The sequence below is a fragment of the Cydia splendana genome, chromosome Z (genome assembly GCF_910591565.1).
Source record: "Cydia splendana chromosome Z, ilCydSple1.2, whole genome shotgun sequence".
NCBI classification, from domain to species: Eukaryota; Metazoa; Arthropoda; class Insecta; order Lepidoptera; family Tortricidae; genus Cydia; species Cydia splendana.
In genome coordinates, this window is record NC_085987.1 from 18,690,878 (window position 1) to 18,714,411 (window position 23,534).

Here is a 23,534-nt window from a genome sequence, read left to right on the forward strand (position 1 = left end):
TATTGTCTCTGGTCTAGCCCTAGGATGTGCCATCTTTTTAGCCTCGGTGTGTAGTCTTGTTCGTTTAACAGGTTTCTGGCTAATTCGTTGCAGTGGTTTTGAAGTCTTTCTTTGTACTTTTTGCAGTATTCGTTTACCTCTTGTTTTATAGTTGGTATTTCTGTGTATTCATGTATTTCACTATTTCTGACCAATAATGGTGCACACGTGATCATTCTTAGGGTTTTGTTCTGGAATCTTTGAAGTATTTCTAAGTTTGAGTTGCTGGCTGATCCCCATAGCTGTGTTCCATAAGTCCATATCGGTTTTATTATACATTTGTATATGAGTAGTTTGTTGTTAAGTGTTAGAGTTGATTGTCTTCCAATTAGCCAGTATAAGTTCCTGCATTTGATATCTGCTTCTTTTCTTTTCGTCTTGATGTGGTTGGCCCAGGTAAGTCTTCTGTCGAGGTGGAGTCCTAGATATTTGACGCAGCTTTGGCTAGGAAGGGGTTCGCCTCGCATAGTCACTGGTGGGCAGTCTCCCTTGCGTAGTGTGAAGGTTATTTGGACAGATTTTGTTACACTGGGTTTGAGCCTCCAGATCTCGAGCCAGTGTTCAATATTTTTCAAATGTGTTTGTAGTTTTTGTGATGCGATTTCAGGTTTTTTGTCACTTGCAAGACAAGCTGTGTCATCTGCATATGTTGCTGTGATCACTTCATCGGAGACCGGCAGGTCAGCAGTGTAGATTAAATATAATACTGGGCCGAGGACAGATCCTTGTGGGACTGATGCTTTAATGTCATATAGGTTTGATGTCTCTTCGCCAAATTTGACTTGGAATTTTCTTTCTAGTAGGTATGACTTAAGGACCATGTAGTATGAGTTGGGCAGCCTTGTTTTTAACTTGTATAACAGTCCTTCATGCCATACTTTATCGAAGGCTTGCTGGATATCAAGGAAGACGGCAGCACAATATTCCTTGCATTCCAGTGTGTTTCTTATCTTTGTTACAACTCTGTGAACCTGTTCGACTGTAGAGTGTTGTTCCCTGAAGCCAAATTGGTGATTAGGGATGATATTTTCCACTTCTAGTATGGGTTTTAATCTTCTTAGGAAGATTTTTTCAAATACCTTGGATATCGTTGGGAGGAGACTTATTGGTCTGTATGAAGTAGGCTCTGTAGGTGGTTTCCCAGGCTTTGGCAGCATACAAATTTGCTAATATGGAATTTATATGAAACATTACATCGTAACGTCACGGTCAACTCACCTACTTTTTATATTTCTATCCGATTTATTAACTAAATAGAACTTGTGTTTAAAAATAACTCCTATCTGTGTTTTTCTAATAATTATCTGGTCCTTTATTTCATGCATGGTGTAAAATAATTTATTTTAAATACAGTATAATACCCTATTACACCTATACTATAAGCATCACTCACACAAACAAGCAATGGGGCAAAATTTTACTAATTTTCAAAGGCTTATTACTTAATAATAGTAATAAATTTCTAGTACTTTTTTACTTTGGCGCAGTCAGAAATATATATAGTTATATACTACCCAAACATTACATATTCAAGTGAAGAAACACTATATAATAGGAGTTTGTAGCCAAGAAAGTTTGTATGAAATTCGAGCAAGTAGAACCACCTAAATATTGTTATCGTCCTTGTTCTCAAACTTTTGATCTTTGTCACATGTTTAGTTTCATAGTACGAAGTACCATTTCGTAAGTTCCGGCCCGGCCGAAAGGTTCGGCTGTTTTTTGGCCGAAACCGAAACTACGGCCGATACATGATTTTTTGGTCGAAACTGGCCGAAACCGAAACCGAACATTCGGTCGGACGCTATTATTTTTTTAAAAAATATCGAAAATGACGTCTGTTCCGTCTCATAGACTCCACATCAGTAGAATCTCTCTAAAAAAGTCACCACAGTTGCAGAGGGTTACCCCCTTATTCATAAACGCGCTACAAACCTCTATTAGCTAATAATCGTTTGACTGTATCTGTCATTTTGACTTATGTATTCGTAAGAAAGGGATAAAACATAATTTAACTAAAACAGGCCCGTAAAGTTTTATGAATAAGGGGGTTATTATGCATACGTCTCAATTAAACTGCTTAGAGGCATGTTTCTTCTGCCAACCAATTTTTAAATCTTGCTGGTCAAATAATAATTTTTCATTTCTCATGCTCTGAAAGAGGGTCATTGTTGTTCTAAAAGGTGTGCAGAAAATGATACGTTTCTGCACTAGAGCATTTTACGTTCCAAGTAGGATTTTATTAATTTTTATACGATAAGTCGATAAGCAATTGAAATTTGGGTATAAATGGATTTGTTAAACAATTTCCATTCTGATATTTGACTCCAAATTCCATAAATAACGATACTTTTGCCTAAATTGTTAATTGAAAGTACCCTATTAAATATATTAACAACGGGTCACTCACGTATTTTAAGTCGAAAAACACTCGACATATTTCACTCCGTACCGAGGAGTGTCATCAGGAGCTTGCGTTATATCTGTGTCTCACGGAAGTTTTGTTATTAAAATTGAAATTACCCTCAAAAAATACTATAAAAATGTATACTTAGTCATGGTTAAAAAAAAAACAGATGCATTTTATTTTCCTCGTATTGGAAATGAAAAGTAGAGTGTTTAACTCGGGTGAAAGGCATCATTTCAGCCTCGGACTATTGGGACTCGAACGCAGTGAGACTACCTCGGCAGAAATGAGTGCCTTTCATCCCTTGGTTGACAATCTACTGTTTCAGCTCAACTTCTTATTAAGCAGATAAATTATAAGCAGATCGATATGTTGACCGTTTGTGAATTATTTGCTGAACACGAGTTGTAGCTTGATTTTTATTTATTGCCAGCTATCTAGATATTTGTATGCTGTCCATATGATTTAATGGCTATTTTTTTGCAGATCAGTTTTAAAAACGGCTGATCATTTAAGGTTCCGTCACACAAGCGCGTTTTCCGAGCGGGGCGTGAGCGTTTTATATGTAAAAGCGGCGCGCCCCACTCACGCGCCGCCCGCAAAACGCGCCAATGTGACGGAACCTTTAATAATTTTAATTATAGATGGTCAAGCAAATCTTGTCAGTAGAAAAAGGCGCGAAATTCATATTTTCTATGAGACAATATCCCTTCGCGCCTACATTTTTCAAATTTGCCGCCTTTTTCTACTCACAAGATCTGCTTGACCAACTTTACTTCCCTTATTTATTCTATAAAAAAAGTCAAAAGGTCATTTAAAAACTATTATCATTTTTTGATTTGCACGCCCTCTATGTACACAGGGTAGAGGTCTATTCTATTCGTTGGACGCTCCGCTTCGCTCAGTGTCGCCCACCATTTCAGTGTTTGTGTATGGACCATTTTAGCGCAGGCGCTGTGGTCGGCGTACGTCCTTTGTTCGAAACAAATCAACATTGTAGGCTAGTTTGCCTATTCAGTTTGAATATTGTACTTTTTTTACGTTGAAGTGTAAGGAAAACCGTAAAGTAGTATTTTACAGTGTTTATAGTGGAAATCAAGTGCAGTCAAATGTGAACAGTGTAAAGTTTCTTTCAGTATAAGCTTATTGTATTGGTGTACATGATTGAGCTTTTAGTTCGTTCGTATGAAACCTTTGAGTGATTTTTTTTTCGAAGCTGATGTTAAGGATATGGGCCCCGACATGGTAGGTTTGGCTATTATATTTGATAGATAACGCTACTGGAATGTTGCTTTAATTCATGGTGTCTCGTTATTATTACATTTTTAACGCAACAGGTCAGTTTTTGTTTTGTTTACTTGTCACCGGCGTCGGCCATTTCTTGGTAGACTTCAATTTACCTGTGCTAAATTGAAACCCAATAAGTGGTGCTTTTGTAAACCTTTTACTTATTAGAATGTGATTTTGGAAAACGTAATAGGCTTTTATACACAACTTCATTCATAAATTTTACAAAACACGGAATGCCTAAATGTATGGATTGATTTCATCGCCATCACGAACCAGTGTTGCCACTGTTGCCAGATGGAATATGATACTAAAGTCGGATCAAGCTAACTCTGCAAGGCATTTGCAATGATCATCATTAATGTAAAACTTCTATGAAAATATCACGATTAGATTGACACTCGCTCACTCTGTTCTGTTTAAATCGGTGCAAAGTTAAATAGCTTAAACGGACTCTAACACTGTGCTGTACTGATGCATACCTGAATATAGTAATGTATTTTTTTTTGTACGTTTGTGTGTGCTACACTGTGTTTTTATATCTCGGATAGGTATTATTAAGCTCTGTTTTTCTGTTGTGTTTGTTTGTCTATTGTATTGTTGAATTGTAAGATACTACTATGACAGTTTGATCGGCCAATTTCCAACTGCTCTATCCATCTATCACTTTAGAAATATACCTTAAAGGATGGGTAGTAGATTGGGTATTCGAAATATTTTATTTTAGTATCCCAGATATAACTTTTTTATCTGCTCATTGAGGCACCTCAGCCAGTGCCTCAATGAGCAGGCTGACCGAGGCCTCAATAGGCACATTTAAGGAGCACAAACTCAATATTAGTAAACTAAAACTCACATCTTATTGAGCTCGAGCGGGCACAGCAGTGTCAGGAGTCAGTTTTCAAAATGATGTTCTATGTTCCATATTGATACCCTACTGAGCTGCTTTTCACAAAAAGGATGTCAAGTAATGCTTATTTTTGTATTATTTGTATCTCCTATAAATTCTGGTCTTTTGATAGTCTTATGCATCTTTCACTTCCACCCCTGGAGCATACCTGGCTCTAACAACTCCTCTCTGGATGGCCAATGAAGGCAAGCCAGAGCTGAGAGTCCTGCGGATCCCCTTGGGGCCAACTCTGACTGACGAAGACACGACGGAAACCCTCTTTATTTATCTTTCATGGACCGACTCTCTTTATTTATCTTTCATGGGTCAGGGCTGCAACGTGAGAAACCGACGTACTATATGCGCCGTGTCCAAAATTACAGAAGAAGAATTAAATCTGTTTATTTCAAAAAAAAAATATTAATAGCATTACAATTACTTAAACCTAGTTACAATCTTTAATATTTAAGATTTTATTTACTAGGTAGTGTGGGGGACTTAATCCCTAGTCTTAAATTATAATATTTATTATCATTAACAGCCTTCTGCATTTGACCCTTGATCCAACCAGAACCACCCAGCGAGTCTCTTAGGTGTCAGTCGAGACTCTTTGCTATGAGAAATATTATTATTATTACGAAAATGATATACCTATTAATTTCAAATTGAGTTTGTTTATTTGTTAACGGCATATGTAAATATGTGTTCCATGTATTCACGGTGGCTAAAAAATAACTGCGTTCCCGTTGCCAGAGAGGTTTTGGGATTATACTGAGCAACTTTTACTATGAAACCAATCCCGTAATTGCTAAAAAATAATAATTAAATTACAGTCCAATTTTTCCTCGATTTTGGGATTGGTTTCATAGTAAAAGTAGGCTAGCAATGGGAATGCAGTTATTTTTTAGCCACTCTGTATTACGTGTAAATAAATTAGCTTTATGAATAAATGACTTATGCCTTAGCTCTTAAATATTGATTGATGATGATAATGGCACTTATACATGGCATGTATATGTGCTTAAAAAACGTATTACGCTTTTTACTATTCGTGAAGGTTTGTTTCCCAGTTATCCACAGTGACAAGTGGCAGTGATTTCATTCCAATAGTGGTAACAGGTGGGGTTTATTTAAAGACTATTGTTTATTATAAATACAACTTTACTCAGCCGTATTTTTGCACTACATTTTTATTTAAAATGGCATGTGTTTTATTAGTGCTTTAAAAAGTACACATTTCGTCCTGGGAGCTACACATTTACACATGATCCGTAAACCGAAACATCTGGACATAGTCTAATCATTTCTTTTAAGGGGCCCACAGATTACCAGTCCGCCGGACGATATCAGCCTGTCAGTTAAACGCAAAAGGTGACAGTTCTTAACAACTGACAGGCTGATATCGTCCGGAGAATATACTGTGGCCTCCTTAAGTAAAAAAAAAAAACGCACTCCGGGAGTGCCGACAGAAGTGAAAACGAACAATTACGTGTGTATTTTTAGAATCGCCAGGAAAGTTTTTAGTTTTGGCTTTGTTTTGTTTCGTTTTTTTTTGTCTTGTCTTGTCTTGTTTTGTACTCTTTGTGACGCCAATATCAAACATTTGCATCTATCGCAGGTGTATGGTCTGTGACGTCAATATCAAACATTTGCATCTATCGCAGTTGTATGGACTGTGATGGCAAAATCTTAAAGGGGCCTACTGATTACCAGTCCGCCGGACGATATCAGCCTGTCAGTTAAATGCAAGAGGTGACAGTTCCGAACAACTGACGGGCTTATATCGTCCGGCGAACTGGTAACCTGTGTTCCCCCCCTTTAGTAAAATAAAAATCCGCACTCCGGGAGTGCCGACAGAAGTGAAAACGAACAATTACCTGTGTATTTTTTGAATCGCCAGGAAAGTTTTGAGCTTTTGTTTTGTCTTGTCTTGTTTTGTTTTATTTATTTTTTGTTTACGTTGTGACGCCAATATTTAATATTTGTATATATCGCACTAAAATGGTATGTGACGGCAATGTCAAATATTTGCATCTATCGCAGGTGTAAGGTCTGTGACGCCAATATCAAACATTTGCATCTATCCTAGTTGTATGTATGGACTGTGACGGCAAAATCTTAAAAGTCCGTCGGACGGTATCCGCCTGTCAGTTAGAACAACATTTTGACAGTTCCGAACAACTGACAGGCCGATACCGTGCGACGGACTGTTAGACGGAAAGCTAGCCACGGAAATAGGTATGCAATTTATAGAGTAACGAAATCCCTCTTGTTAGTATGCCATACTATCATTATTAATTAATCCGGGCACCTGGCAGCTGTCTAGCGGTGGGTGTGGGAGTGGATGGGCAACAAAGTGGTTGTAAAATCAATTGAAGGTGTGCAATTTATAGAGCTCTGTGTTTGGTGTGTTTCCTGCGCCTGCAGGAAGATCACGAGCAAATTGCACCTGACTCTATGCGTAAAGCAATTGTGAGTACTTACTGCAGGCGCACAAGTGATTGTGTATTTTCATCGCCTGGCACTACTTTTCCCCCAAATAAAACGCCTGGCATTGTTATATTTGAATTAAATTCATAATTAGCTATTATATCACACCAAACACAGAGCTCTATAAATTGCACACCTTCAATTAGGATTGTTCATTTTTTTTAGACCCCCATTTTTATTTTATTTTCTGAAAATATAGGTTAATTTAAGATACCAATTTGAATGATTTATTAATTCACGGCTCGGTTGAATATTTATAATTTATTGAAAATATGAGATACGACTTCTCGTAAATTACATGTAGTGGCTGATTTGATAAAGCACAAGCAATAACAAACATTAAAAAAATAGTTGTAATTGTCAATTGATTGTAATGTCACCTGTCTACAATGTCAGTGTCACGCGTTTCTATAAATAATATCGTCTGGAAAGCTCGTTTATTTTGAATCCCTAAATCAATAATTTCAAAATACCTACGCTATAAATTTGTTAAAGCTGATTCCAGAAATCTGCCTAAGTTATTTAATATAACTTAGTTTTATTGGAGTATGTATCCATATAGCATCCAACTCCAACCATAACTTAGCTGAAATCAGGGGAGCAAAAATACAAATGTAAGTTACATCATATATTTTTTAACTGATTCGATTCGTAAGATGATTGGATTCATAAAATCGTTATAAGCGTTCATTGCTAAGGTAGCTTAGCACCCAGTGGGTTCTACCGGCTTGTCACCATTGTTTGGATATTGTACTATTTTAGGTACATGCCAATTTTGCTAATTATATCCTATAATTTCAGGTCATCATGTGATTCCTATTTAGCTACGGCTGTGGGATACGTAATGTACGAAGGAGATTGATTTTGTTAAGGCACTTGGGCCCTGAACAAAGTTGAGCATTTTTTATTGAAACGAACGTCATATTAATCGTCATAATACTTTACGACAGTAAATAATGCCTGGGAACAGAGTAAATAACAAACCATACACTTCTCTTCTGGTTCGTCAACAAGAAGCCATCATTGTCAGCTGCTCGTGCAGAACATGATGAACATACATATATGTATAGTTACTTTTTTTTGGGAAACATATATACATATATTTCCTAAATTAATAAAAAAGTAGGTAAACAAAAACATGTTTTATTATTCACAACTATTAACTTAAGTCTTGTCCACCATGATATCAGCAGCTTGAACTGCAACATGTACCTGGAAATTAGAAATTATATCTTTTTAAAGCAGTTTCAGGCTGAATTTTGAGTATGACTATGGATTCTTGTATAGTGTTTCTTTCTAGTAGGCACCATCTCTGTTTAACGGTTTGCCTTTATATACTCTGGCTACATTACCACAGAAAACACATAGGTCCCCGCGACCCTACCTACAAAGTGAGCTTTTAAATAATTGTAGTAAAATAATATTAATTTTATACTTACATCGACGTGATCCTCACAGCAATACTGTGTGTAAGTAGGTAGGTATTCCAAGTTCAATTCACGGCACCATGTTTCACGTCGTAGGTCTTCGCGGATTCGAACAATTATTTTTGTGAATCATTCCCACACGTAGGAACAAGGTCTTTGATATATTAAGCAACGAAAACTACTGTTTAGGTATCAATTATAAATCAAATCATAACAAACCAGCGCAGCGGTTTAACTGAAAAATTTCATTATGACAATGATAACTTTGACAATTACGTGAGTGACGGATTGATTTACTATGGTCCGATAACTTTTATTATGCGATGACTTTACATTCAGCCAACGAGAAAGGTCAAACTAAGGTCATAAGGATATTTGTTGAAATATCTTCAATCCTCAATTATTATATCGCAGCAAATGTCGGAAACTGTTTGAAAACCTCATATCTCGAAATGGTTTTCGAAATAGAACATTTAAAAAAAAATGAACAATCCTAATTGATTTTACAACCACTTTGTTGCCCATCCACTCCCACACCCACCCCTAGACAGCTGCCAGGCGCCCGGATTAATTAATAATGATAGTATGGCATACTAACTAGAGGGATTTCGTTGCTCTATAAATTGCATACCTATTGCCGTGGCTAGCTCTTAGACCATGTTAATCAGTGGGCCCCTTAACACTTTATTTCGCCAAGCCCCCATCCGCAAACCGGCGTAAAGGAACTTCGTTCCAAAAGTCGTATGTGACTGTAAACTTTCTACCTATTATGATATTAGTAGACCGGCCAGCGAAAGAAAAGTCTTCTAGAAATCGATTTTCGATCATGTCGTCTCGGATATGGGTGAATATGGTATCGATGCATTGAGTGTAATGCCCTGAACCCAAATATATAAGAGATGACAAGCGCGAAAGTGGTGAGGGTAGTTGCTGTGACGTCATAAAGTCGGCAGTACAAACTTAGTTTTTATTTTCGTTTAAACATACCATGTCAGGTACCATATAAAAGGTCTTTGTGAGTAGATCACAAATATATAACATACTGTAACATTTTCAATACTTGGTCTAACAAATTATTAGAAAAAGTTCAAAAAATTCTCAATCCACAGTTGACTTCGAACTGCTATGTTTATTTGATTTTTTTTATATTTGTGGGGTTACAAAACATGTTTCAAATATTTAATATTAGTTGTCGTATTATTTAGTTATTGAACTTTGTTTTATTTAAAGTATTAGATGTTATTTAACTGAATATTCGTACGCTGTAGCATTATTGCTACGCCGTAGCCCGTAGCGCGGAAAAATAAGTGTATGGCAAAAATGCCCCCAAAGTAATTTTTTTTTTTTTACTTTTAATTATTTGTTCACTTTTACGTTTTACGTTTACTGACGACTTTTTAGAAACTTTACGGGATCCAATTTTTCTCCTATGTGATCAGTGCCCTGTTTATCAAAAGCTTGTAACTTGTAATACAAGTGGAAGTCCCTTTTTGACAGCTTTTGTTAGAAAGGGACTTCCACTTGTATTACAAGTTACAAGCTTTTGATAAACAGGGTATAGGCATTCGTAGATATAATTTATTTATACAGGTGTAATAATCATCTGATGCTTTAGATTGCGTTTAATTAGCAATAAATGATAATTTCTGTTGCATTGCATGTTTTATTTTTATTAAAATCCACATTTTAAAAAGTATATAACTATTTTGTCGACGGATTGGCATTGTATCAAATATGATACATATGATTTTCCGAAACTGGAAAATCATGGATTTTTTTCCTTATTTTTTAAGTCTAGTATGCTCAATAAAATATTTATATTTAAGATATTTTGAGCCTTGCCAAGATAAGGGTTAAAATTATTTAAAATAAACCGCGAACAATTTGTAAGAATGACATAAATTGACAACAGTCTTTTAGCTCTTTTAGGGTTTCGTAGTCACCTAGAAACCCTTATAGTTTCACCATGTCTGTCTGTCTGTCCGAGACTTTGCTCCGTGATCGTTAGTGCTAGAAAGCTGCAATTTGGCATGGATACATAAATCATGCATTGCGATAGAACGGTAAAATTAAAAGGATAAAATTTTTTTTAGGGTATTTAAGTACATACCATACAAAAACTCTTTTTTATTTTTTTTTGCTTTGTCTCAATAGTGTGGGGTATCGTTGGATAGGTCTTTTAAAACGAATAAGGGTCTTCTAAAACCATTTTTTGATATATGTAGTTAATATTTTCGGATTTACGCAAAATAGGCGCAATAATATGACGTCGAGTTGCGGAAACCAAACCCGCGAGAACCTATAACCTATTTTCGCATTTATGCGCTCCGAAAGAAAAAAAAATGTGTCATCCCCCTCTAACTTTTGAAGCACGGGTCCAAAAAATATGAAAAAAATTGTGAAACATTTTTTTCAACATTTTCAATGAAAACTATAGCGAACATGATCGGTCTAGTCGTTTTTGAGTTATTGCAAAAAATCTTCTTTTCTTAGTAAAAAGACATAAGTACAAAGCGCTGCAAAGGTACTCCCTTATGATAATTCCTAATAGCCCCCGCGTTTGGCCTATTTTGACAGAATGGTAACTACGAAACCCTACACTGAGCATGGCCCGACTTGCTCTTGCCCGATTATTTTAAATTATTGACAATTGGTGATACAACAAGGAAATATCTGTCAACAATATTTGGCTAGCCAGACTCTAGACGATAAGGAAACCATCGTAAAAACCCTAAATTAAAAAAAAAAGTAAAACCTTATATCAGACATTGCTTAAAAATACCTTCAGATTATACCCTAATAGTAGAGAGGATATAGCCTTTGGGGTCAAAATAATTCCCACAAAGACGGGGTTTGATGTTTTTAGTTCTTTGTGTGTATCTTTATGACATACTAAAAATATATCAAAATATATTCATGCAAAACGCATTTATTGACATTTGATCCTATTGATCAAATGTCAATAAATTGATCCTATCCTATCGAAAAGTGTTCCATATGTTTCTTGTAGGAAATTTTATGTTTAATTTATGTATAAGTATTTTTTGCTATGAGTCATACTTTTCAAATTATTAACGAAAAAGTATAAACAAGGAACCTTAGAATTTATTATAATTAACTTTCCCTCTTTATTATCTTTTTAAGTAATTATCCCTGCGAAAAGTGTACTGAATCTTTTTTATAGAGGATTTTGTGTAGATTATTAACATTTAACAACATTTTATTATATTGGCCACCGTTTACGAGTTATTTACGAAAAACTAAAAAAAGGGACCTTAGAAGTGATTATAATTAACTTTCCCGCGTTAATATCTCTTTGAATATTGATCCTAGCGAAAAATTGTACTGAATCTTTGTTGTGGGTAATTTTATGCAGATTACTTATGTATAAGAACATTTTTGCTATGCGCCACCGTTTTAGAACATACTAAAGAATTATTTACAACATACTAAAAAAAGAGTCCTTTAATATCAAATATCTCACTTCCGGCCAAGAATTCGATCGAGCAAATTCGGATGACTAGTCTACAATCGTTTTTTGTTTTTTATGTTCTGCCAATCACCTCCTTTGAAGTGCGTTCAGTTTATTGATAAAACTTTTAAATAAATATAGAGCCTGTGAGCCTATATTTTTCATATTATAATAATATAATTAAAAATAAGTATTCATGAATTAAATATTCTTTTCTTTTACACAATGTATTTTGATGTGTAAAACTATAATAGTTTAGTTTTGTTTTCAGTGTAGAAAATAACTTTCAACATTGAAAAAAATTCAGTTTTTAAGCCACTACTTTTGTTTTTTATTTTTATTTTGTAAAATCAATCTCACAATCTTTTTTAGCGTGTAATTTCCTGTTATTTGATACCACACACGATATAAATTTTTTTTATTTAATTTACGAAGTTAAAAATTTTGGTGGTCAAAAAAAAGCGTTTTGCATACATATATTTTGATATATTTTTAGTATGTCAAAAAGATACAAACATAGAACTAAAAAAATCAAACCCCGTCTTTGTGGGAATTATTTTGACCCTCACCTACAAGTTTTCATACAACTCCTCTACTATAAGAACATAGTAATACAAAATAATACACTTGTCAACAGAAACCAGGTTTTATTTGTATTTATAATTAACAATACAGTCTTTACCCCATTTGTCTCACTGGCGACTTGTGGTGGGGACACATGACAATTATTACATCCTCACCTCACAAGTTTTGACTTTAGTGGCTTTCTGGACCCGTATAGATTTGCAGGTTTGGTTTTTTTTTTACAGATTGCACCTGCTGCAAAAAAGCTATGGGACAAGGGGCCGGGTGCTGGTGGAGACAGCAAGGGTCCACCACATCTTCCTCCATTGCAACTAAATCCTGAGCAAATGTGGCGCGATCCAACGTGGTCAGCTCAAGGTCTGTAATATTTGTACACGTAATTATTGGTATTACCTATATTCACTTTATTTTTTGTTCACTTTTAAGCTTAACGTACACATACGGCGCGACGCGAGCGGGCGTGAGCGTGACCAAGCCGGCACGCGGCGCAGTGTGAATGCTTGGCAGCGGATCCTACGTAGTCTGTATTAAGGTCCATATTAGCTGTAATAAACTACAACGTAAATGAAACGCGATCCGCGCACGTCCGCGCATTACCGGTTCCGCGCCCGCGACTTGTGTGTTGATGGTCCTTTAAAACTAGCTGTTAGGACGCGCCGCGGGTCCGCTTAGTCACGCGCACGCTGAGCGGGCCCGTCTGTGTGCGTCAAGCTTTAGGGTAGTAAATATTAAATTAGGCTGTTGCTTATTATGTCGAAGTTAAAATTATATCAGGTTTTGATAAGTACAAAACAACCTTTCAAATCATGTAATACAGTAAATTTATGGCGTTATTCGTAAACGCGTTACTGGCCTGAATTAGCTATGTACCTATTAGGCCAAGCAATAAGAAGGTATAGATGAAATGCTAGGAACACAATTTTTGACTCCGTAACTTTGTTTGGACTAATTAGGAGGTGTACATATCAAAAGTACCCGGCCGTAGCCTTTGAGGGGGATAAGAAGGTCCCATTTTTCGGTTTTTCACTTATATCTTGGAAACTTTGCGTTTTAAGCGACATGACAACTTAGGCAAACCGAAAGCTGATTAAATTGGCTATAAGTTTAATTATGTTAAGTTTTTAGATATCTTGAATAGTTTTCGGGATATCCTCTCTTGAAAGTTTATTTGAGGCTCTCAATTTTATCTTGACTTCTACATCAGTGAAGCTACTAGGCCATGTTTGGTATCGTTTTCGTATAAATCGGGAGTGTCAAATTTATTTATGGTATGACATTGACACCATTCCGAAGTAAAAACATATAAACCTTAAATAAATACGGCCTTTTTTAAAGTTCTCTTCACGCTTAAACCGCTGAACCGATTGAATTGAAATTTGGTACCTATACAGATATTTTTAGTCCCGAGACAGGACAAGATAGTTTATATCTCAAAAATCGTCCTTTAAAGGTGTGAAATAGGGTGTGGGGGGAATTCAGCTTCTTCGCCGAAACTGAATTCCTGAAGTTAATAGAATAGAATAGAATTCAGCGGTTATTGATTCCCCATACAAACTTCCACCCCACTTTTCACACCCTCAAAATATGATTTTGGTTATAAAAACTATCCTATGTCCTGCCCCGGGACTCAAACTATTTCTTTACCAAATTTATATTAATAAATGGATTCAGCAACCCCGATTTATATGAAAACGATACCAAACACGGCCTAGCAGCTTCACTGATGTAATATCAAGATAAAATTGAGAGCCCCAAATAAACTTTTAAGAGCGGATATCTAAAAAACTATTAGAGTTATCGAAAAACTTGTAACAAATTCAATTATCTTTCATTTTGTAGAAGTGGTCATGTCGCTAGATGCATAGTTTCCGAGATATAATCAAAAACCGAAAAATGGGACCTACAATTTCGCCTCTCAAACAAAGGTTTCGCCAACCTTTTTGTAATATCCTTGTTTATATTGGCATTGATAATAGTTATTTACGATACAAGTGCAGAAAAGAGGAAATTCGAAACGAGTGGCGATAAATGGACACGAGTTGCGAATTACCTATTCGCACGTGTATCGTACAACGTTTTACAGTACATATGGCCCTTTAAACTTTTGAAATCGCACGAAAAATGCTATCTTACGCACTAGTGCGGGAAAATAGGACCATATGTACTGTAAAAAAGGTTTTTGACAAAAACTATACAACTTTTGTCGCCGACTGCACTTTATTTCCAACAATCAACTGACATTGATTGATACAATTCTAACGAGCTATAAATACTATAAGGTTGCGTTCTTCAATCACAGAGAGTAGTACTCGACTATAAAGAGGAGTCATTTTTATAGTAAATTATAGTGTCAACTATTATTCTGCGATCTCGTTGATTAGCTAAAATATGTAAGAAAAAACACATCAGAGTTTGTTCGTAATTATTTGTAAATTATTGCACCAAATGTTATGAATCCTCCTCCTCAGTCGTTCACTCTGGACAGAGTGGTCGTGGTTGTATGATGAGACGTATCTATCGTGGATAACGCAGCCCTCGCAATGCGCCTCCACTTGCCACGGTCTTCAGCGTTACGGGAACATTGGACTATGGTGGTTTGTGTCGCAGATTTTATCAGGTCTGTCCAGCGCGAAATGTTATGAATACCTGAAGTGATACAAGCAAAATACCAGCTTTGCAACCAAAAATCATTGAAGTTTTTACTAGCGCGTCTTGTATTTATGTAAAAATAAGTAAATAATAGTTATTTACCATACAAGTGCGGAAAAGAGGAAATTCGAAACGAGTGGCGCTAAATAAAACACGACCGAAGGGAGTGTTTTTAATCGACACGAGTTGCGAATTACCTATTCGCACGTGTATCGTTCAACGGTTTACAGTACATATGGCCCTTTAAACTTTTCTATTTTACGCACTAGTGCGGGAAAATAGGGCCATATGTACTGTAAAAGTACTTTTTTAAATCCTAGGAGTAAAATTACTAATAAATAAATTATCTTAGTGTGTTTATTTATAATAAAGGAATTTACTATTTTATAAACAATTTATTGCAGTGGCAACATAGTCGTAGTTTTTTTGGTCTTGAACTACGATTTTCAGTTTAACTAGTTAAACAAAGTTACGGAGTCAAACATTGTGTTTTAGCATTTCCCTCTACACCTTTTTTTTGAGCATTCTTTTCCTGACCCATATCGTTTGTCTTTATTATGTATCTGTAATTTTGACTTATGTATTTGTAAAAAAGGGATTAGTACATTTCGATGCTAGTGCGGCAATGAAGAAGGACATTTCCGCACGTGTATCGAACGACGTTTTTAATACAGTTGCGAAAAAATAAGAAAAACAACAAGTAACTAAACTTACTTATTTTTAGATTTTTCAGGCAAAGCACTCTCATTTGCAATTGCAGCCTTCTCACAAATGTCTGGCGGTGTTAAATTAATTTCAAACTCTGATACACTCATTTTATAAGCAATTTTTTGAAAGCTTAAGATTGGAAAACAAAGTCGTCGTAAGTTCGATCTTTCGCAGTGAAAATTTTTGACATTTAAAGAGGTGTTTTTTTTTTTAGTTTTATTCGACTATTGAACCCACTTCAATAAGATTTTTTTTTTCAAATGCATGTTCTATAAGACATATTAAATTGTAACTAAATATAAAACATTGTATTATTATTACCTAAGTATCGTTATTTACGATTATTTGTGTATCGTATATTTATAAAAACAATATCGAATGTTGCCTTCGTCAATAAGTAGTCGTGAATTGGAACAAGTATAAATTTAAAAAAATTGGAAAAGTGAAAAGCACTAGTTCGCGAAAACCAACTTTCCGCACGCTAAACAGCTACGTAAAGTAGCACTTTTTGAGCAACTGTATTAAAAAAATAGTAGTGATGTACCGACTATTGATTCGGCCGACTAGCTGACTAATCTGCGCTCGGATGGCCGATTAGTCGGCCAGATCATTAGTTTCGTCTAAGTTCGGTTCAGATCACTTAAAAAAACATTTTTTTCCCCCTTCGTCGCGTTATTCATCATATTATAAACGCTAAAAAATAAAATAAAAGAAATCCTAAAGCTATTCATACGACAACCGGACATAATAAAAAATTGACCACACGGTCAATAATTCGAACAAAAGTTTTCGTAAGCACCCTAAATAGGAATTTGGGTAAAATAGGTGAATAGTTTATGGTACATATTTGCTGTTTATTTCTTTTTGCCCTGATTGTCTATCACTTATGAAGTGCCGACTAATCGCCGACTACAAATGAGGCCGGATAGTCGGTTTTCCCGACTAGTCGGTACATCCCTAATAAATAGTATATTGTGCAACGTGGGTAAAGGAAGTTTTGAAGACGAGGGTTTTTATTTGGATAAAAATGGATTTTTTTAGCCTGCGGCTGTTGGGAATTAAAGATCCGAGTTTGCAATATTCTTACTCCCGGAGTTACACGCAATAGTTTTCATCACACTTGCGAAGAAAAAACTAAATTTTAAGCGAAATAATTCTTAAATTGGAAAGCACCCCCACCCCTTGAAAATAAGATTAGATAAGGTACCGAAGACAAAAAATGCTTAAGTAGAAACTAATTACCGAAATGACCCTTAATTATTTAGTTTGTGTCGCCGAAGGCAACCTGACGTGACCCCTACCCCAAGAAAATAAGATAAGATAAGGTACCGAAGACAAAAAAGCCCACTAAGATACTAAAATGACATAAACAAACCGATTAAGGGACAAATAAAGCCCATGGAGATAATAAAGTGACAAAAACAAACCGATTAATGGTCACGTACGCTAGGTCAAGTCTTCCGCCTGCTCTGCTATTATTATTATTATTTTAAAAGGTTTAAGAGAAAATGTCGACATTCGTACTTTTTTTGAAAGCTGTAGAACTGAGGAACTCATTTCTGTATTTTGTACGCAAAGTGTCATACTTTTTTTTTAAAGTAATGCCTTAAAATGTTACAAAGTTTGGGGAAGATTACAAAAAATTGTGACTACAATCCCTTTTTTTTTTTTTGGATAATGTTGGAAAGTTTTGGCAATCTTTTTTTATTTCACGTAATCAGTAGTTTATTAGCTATTAGATGAATGTTTTTTGAATTCCAAATTTGAGTAGTTTTTTCACAATTACCACTTTTTAGTCGAAAGGCGGGTTTTTTAAACAAAAAACTAAAAAGTCAAATAACTTGAAAACCAATGAGTTTTGACCCCTGGTTGACTGGACTTTCATTGCAAATGACCCATAGAATAAACCCTTTCAAGGAATACGGCGAATTTCCAATCTATATATATATATATATATATATATATATATATATAGCGTTTTTTTTCACAATCCATTACTCCCGCGGGAACAATATAGGCCTTTGTCCTTAGTACACCTGCATGCAGGGTTGGGCAAAATACTGGCTTCCACGTATTTCAAATACAAATTACAAAATACATTTTTAAAAGTATTTGAAATACCAAATACAAATTACTTTGGTGACGGGTATTTGAAATACAAAATACAAATTACAGTGTTTAAAATAATGTATTTCAAATACAAAATACAAAATACCTTTCAATTTTTTTGTTTAATCATTTAGTTTTTTTTAACGAACATCCTTTCCTAAAAACTTATAGGGTCATTGCGCTAGTTTACGTCCACTTGACGAAATTTGAATATAAACCTACATTGCTGCACAAATTTGGACTGATTTCAATCCTTAATGTCGAAACAATATATATATCTGTCTACATATCAAAATTATGGACCAGACCAGGACTGGTCCATAAATTCAAAGTCGCTCAGCGAGCTATGGAAAGGGCTATGCTCGGAGTCTCTCTGAGGGATCGTATTCGAAATGAAGTTATCCGTCAGAGAACTAAAGTCGTCGACATAGCCCACCGGATTAGCAAGCTGAAGTGGCAGTGGGCCGGTCATATTAGCCGTAGAACCGATAACCGTTGGGGTAGACGAGTTCTCGAGTGGAGACCGCGCATCGGCAAACGTAGCGTAGGACGCCCTAAGACTAGATGGAGCGATGACCTTCGCAAGGCGGCTGGCAAGAGCTGGTTCAGAGTTGCCGCAAATCGTGCTCAATGGCGTGCAATAGGAGAGGCCTATGTCCAGCAGTGGACGAGAGCAGGCTGATGATGATGATGATGATGATGATCATCATCATGATGATGATCATCATCATCATCATCATCTCAGCCATAAGACGTTCACTGCTGTCCCCCTTGGACCTCCATACGTGCCGGTTGGAAGCGACCCGCATCCAGCGTCTTCCGGCGACCTTAACAAGATCGTCTGTCCATCTTGTGGGTGGGCACTGAGGTATGTCGGACGAAAAGACATTACGTAGTTTCCCGAACGCTGCCCAACCGAGTTGGATTCGGCGGTTGACCTCTTTCTCGAAGTTGGACCTACCTAATTGGACTACTTGTCCTAGGTAGATGTACGAGTCAACAACTTCGAGTACCGAGTTCCCAACAGAGACTGGGATGGGCACAACATTGGCATTTGACATAAGTTTCGTCTTGTCCATGTTCATTTTCAAGCCCACCCGTTGTGAAACTCGGTTGAGGTCATCGAGCATCATGCTGAGTTCCTCCATCGACTTTGCCATGACTACGATGATGATGATATCAAAATTATATTTCGCAAGTAGTAAATTAAAAATGAAATATATTATTTGCTAATCCGTCAAGTAGTCTAAAACTAGAGCATGGACGGAAACTACTGCAATGACCCTATACCCTGGCTGTTGACGAAAAGTACCGCGCAGAATAGCTCGCGCATTGTATTTGCCCTCGTACAAGCCGTACATTATATTTAAATAAACGTTCCATTTTAGGATTATAGAATTTCATTAATAGTAGAAGAGCCGGCCGCAAATTTTCTAACCGACTTGATGCCACGATGAAATGCACAATGGTTTCCCATAAAAGTGATGCTAAGTCCGAATTCGATAGTCTGCCACGGCGGAACTTGCCGAAAGTACGAAAAAGAAGGCCACTTCCGGTGCGAAAAAAGGGGGCTGATTTAATTCATCTGATACCGAAATAATAGTCATGGCAGCAGTTAGAAATTTACATGTAGACACAGAAAAGCGAAGTCTGCCAGTATTTTTTTTGCCGGAAGTGCTTGGCAGACGCTCTCAAAGGTGGCCAGCAGGACCCCTAATTTAACCCATCTGATACCACCATGAAACCAATTCCAGTCGGTAGGTATGAACCCTCATGTCAGGAATATATAAGTCTGCCAAGGCTGTTCCTGCCGAAACACCTTGGCAGACGAGATTATGTGAGCAAGGTAACCATCGGTTACCCTACACTAACCCATCTGATACCACCATGAAACCAATTCCAGTCGGTAGGTATAAACCCCCATTTTAGGAATATATAAGTCTGCCAAGGTTTTTCCTGCCGAAACACCTTGGCAGACGAGATTAAAAGCAAGATGACCATCGGTTACCGTACACTAACCCATCTGATACCACGATGAAACCAATTCCAGTCGGTAGGTATGAACCCTCATTTCAGGAATATATAAGTCTGCCAGGGCTTTTCCTGCCGAAACACCTTGGCAGACGAGATTATGTTACCAAGGTGTACATCAGTTACCCTACATCAACCCATCTGATACCACCATGAAACCAATTCCAGTCGGTAGGTATTAACCCCCATTTCAGGAATATATAAGTCTGCCAAGGCTTTTCCTGCCGAAACACCTTGGCAGACGAGATTATAAGCAAGACGACCATCGGTTACCGTACACTAACCCATCTGATACCACGATGAAACCAATTCCAGTCGTTAGGTATGAACCCTCATTTTAGGAATATATAAGTCTGCCAAGGCCTTTCCTGCCGAAACACCTTGGCAGACGAGATTATGTTAGCAAGATGTACATCAGTTACATGAAACCAATTCCAGTCAGTAGGTATGAACCCGCATTTCAGGAATATATAAGTCTGACAAGGCTAGGTCTTACCCATCTGATACCTTGTTTGACAAGTCCAGTCTGTCAAGTCAAGTTTGCCAAGGCCTTGGCAGACTTATATATTCCTGAAATGCGGGTTTATACCTACTGACTGGAATTGGTTTCATGTAACTGATGTACATCTTGCTAACATAATCTCGTCTGCCAAGGTGTTTCGGCAGGAAAGGCCTTGGCAGACTTATATATTCCTGAAATGAGGGTTCATACCTAACGACTGGAATTGGTTTCATCGTGGTATCAGATTGGTTAGTGTACGGTAACCGATGGTCATCTTGCTTATAATCTCGTCTGCCAAGGTGTTTTGGCAGGAAAAGCCTTGGCAGACTTATATATTCCTGAAATGGGGGTTAATACCTACCGACTGGAATTGGTTTCATGGTGGTATCAGATGGGTTGATGTAGGGTAACTGATGTACACCTTGCTAACATCGTCTGCGAAGGTGTTTCGGCAGGAAAAGCCCTGGCAGACTTATATATTTCTGAAATGAGGGTTCATACCTACCGACTGGAATTGGTTTCATCGTGGTATCAGATGGGTTAGTGTACGGTAACCTCGGAGTAATTAACAATGGAGCCGCCATTAACAGGCGTTCCCCTCTGTCGAAAATAGGCGGCCAATGGTCAACCACATGTCAACCATATGTATGGACTGACGTTTATCTGACATGACGTACCTATACGTTTGATGTGCCCCTCCCCCGCAAAAAACGGCAGACTATTTTGTACCGAAAACTTTAGACGTGGCGTCTCCGTTGTTAATTACTCCGAGACGGTAACCGATGGTCATCTTGCTTTTAATCTCGTCTGCCAAGGTGTTTCGGCAGGAAAAACCTTGGCAGACTTATATATTCCTAAAATGGGGGTTCATACCTACCGACTGGAATTGGTTTCATCGTGGTATCAGATGGGTTAGTGTAGGGTAACCGATGGTTACCTTGCTCACATAATCTCGTCTGCCAAGGTGTTTCGGCAGGAAAAGCCTTGGCAGACTTATATATTCCTGACATGAGGGTTCATACCTACCGACTGGAATTGGTTTCATGGTGGTATCAGATGGGTTAAATTATGGGTCCTGGTGGCCACCTTTGAGAGCGTCTGCCAAGCACTTCCGGCAAAAAAAATACCGGCAGACTTCGCTTTTCTGTGTCTACATGTAAATTTCTAACTGCTGCCATAACTGTTATTTCGGTATCAGATGGGTTAAATCAGCCCCCTTTTTTCGCACCGGAAGTGGCCTTCTTTTTCGTACTTTCGGCAAGTTCCGCCGTGGCAGACTATCGAATTCGGACTTAGCATCACTTTTATGGGAAACCATTGTGCATTTCATCGTGGTATCAAGTCGGTTAGAAAATTTGCGGCCGGCTCTTCTACTATAAATGTATTTTGTAGAAATGTATTTTGATGCTTGAAGTATTTGAAATACAAAATACAAAATACATGTGAGTTCAGTATTTGAAATACCAAATACAAAATACTTTTCCAGGTAGTATTTGAAATACAAATACAAAATACAAAAATGTATTTCAAATACGTATTTCAAATACATGTAATTGAAATACTGCCCAACCCTGCCTGCATGATATAAGATCTTTTTCGACAAGTGTGATGAAAACATAATTTTCTCAAAAATGGACGGCAAAGTCGACTTTGCCGTTTAAAAAATATGCGCGTAGTTTATGGTCAGTCAAAAATTAAAAAGTTAAAAACATTGCAGTCTCGATTTTGGGACTGCAATGTTGCATACAAATTCCATTATTTGTCGAGTTCCAAACTTTTTAAAAGTTGAAATGGCCATATCAAATGAAGGCACAGGCCCATTAAACAGCCAAACAGATGATTAGTACCGCGACTATTTAGCTGTCTCAAATAGGTTGGCGTATTTTCGGCAGAAAAATACACTTCTACAAAAAAGATAAAAAGGCGGCAAAGCAAATTTTTTCAATTGTTTCTACTTTTTTCTGTGAAAATATATACGTAAGAAAGTTGCTTTTGTAAAATATTTCTATGATATTTATATTTCTTGCACCATTTTTGAGAAAAGCACTATATATGACTCGGCTGGAAGGCTACTTGCTGGCTTCGGATTCAATTAAACGGACTCCCAAGGTCGTCCGTTTAAAACGAATTCTCAGCCTGCAAGTAGCTACTTCCGAGCCTCGACAATAATGTACTATTAACTAAATCAGGCCCGTAAAGTTTTATGAATTAGGGGGTTAGCGTTTGCGTCAAATCCGGTAGAACTAATTTTTTGCAGACTTGTTTATTGATGTTGGCCCAATGAATAATCCAAGTTTGAGACCTCGAGCGCCGAACGCAACTTTGTCAAAATAACCGCGAAGAATTCAGTTTTTTTTAGTATTGGGCGATTATAAATAAAATAATATTAATTAAACATTTCATTCAGGCACGACCCATATATAAGTGTTAGTAGAGGGTTTTCCAAAAAAAATAACATTTCATTCATGTCTTCAAATTATTGACTTCTTGGGCTCATTTTACTCAGAATCATTTGTACATTCACGCCTCATACATGAAATAATTTGGCCAAGCCCGAGATAGCTCGAGGCATTTAGTGTTCCGTTCGCATCGTTATATTTTACAGAGGTTGATTGCCTGTTTTTAGGATTCCGTATTTAACTACCCTATAGGAACCCTTATAGTTTCGCAACCCTTGTAGTTTTTACTACATATTTAATATATCATTAATTCTGAGACAAATTTGTTTGTGGTGGCTGAAAAAACTTTCAACAACATATGTAAATATGGAATTCGGAATATTCCTAAAAACACCATCAATCAAAGTTGAGTTCTGTCTTTAGTCGTATACGTGTTATTTATCATTTGAGTAAAACCAATCTTATTAAAATAATTTGTTAGGTTACTATTCTTGTGTTCATATTAAATTATTGACTGACTAGAAATAAATAATTCATCCTTTG

At 36.7% G+C, this 23,534-nt stretch overlaps 1 protein-coding gene and 1 long non-coding RNA gene across 5 annotated transcripts in view; one reads left to right on the forward strand and one right to left on the reverse strand.

Moving 5' to 3' along the window:
• Window positions 1-23,534, reverse strand: part of LOC134804941 (uncharacterized) — a 384,312-nt gene that overhangs the window by 214,779 nt on the left and 145,999 nt on the right. The gene's annotated exons all lie outside the window — the stretch shown is intronic.
• LOC134804720 (maternal protein pumilio) overlaps window positions 1-23,534 on the forward strand; it is a 362,073-nt gene that overhangs the window by 49,765 nt on the left and 288,774 nt on the right. For 3 of the 4 annotated variants that reach the window (XM_063777883.1, XM_063777885.1, XM_063777884.1), the window contains exon 3: window positions 12,818-12,950. In XM_063777883.1, the coding sequence (XP_063633953.1) occupies window positions 12,818-12,950 (133 nt within the window). Of the gene's footprint in view, window positions 1-3,427; window positions 3,689-12,817; window positions 12,951-23,534 lie in introns of those variants that run through there. The other variant, XM_063777886.1, reaches the window with a different exon arrangement.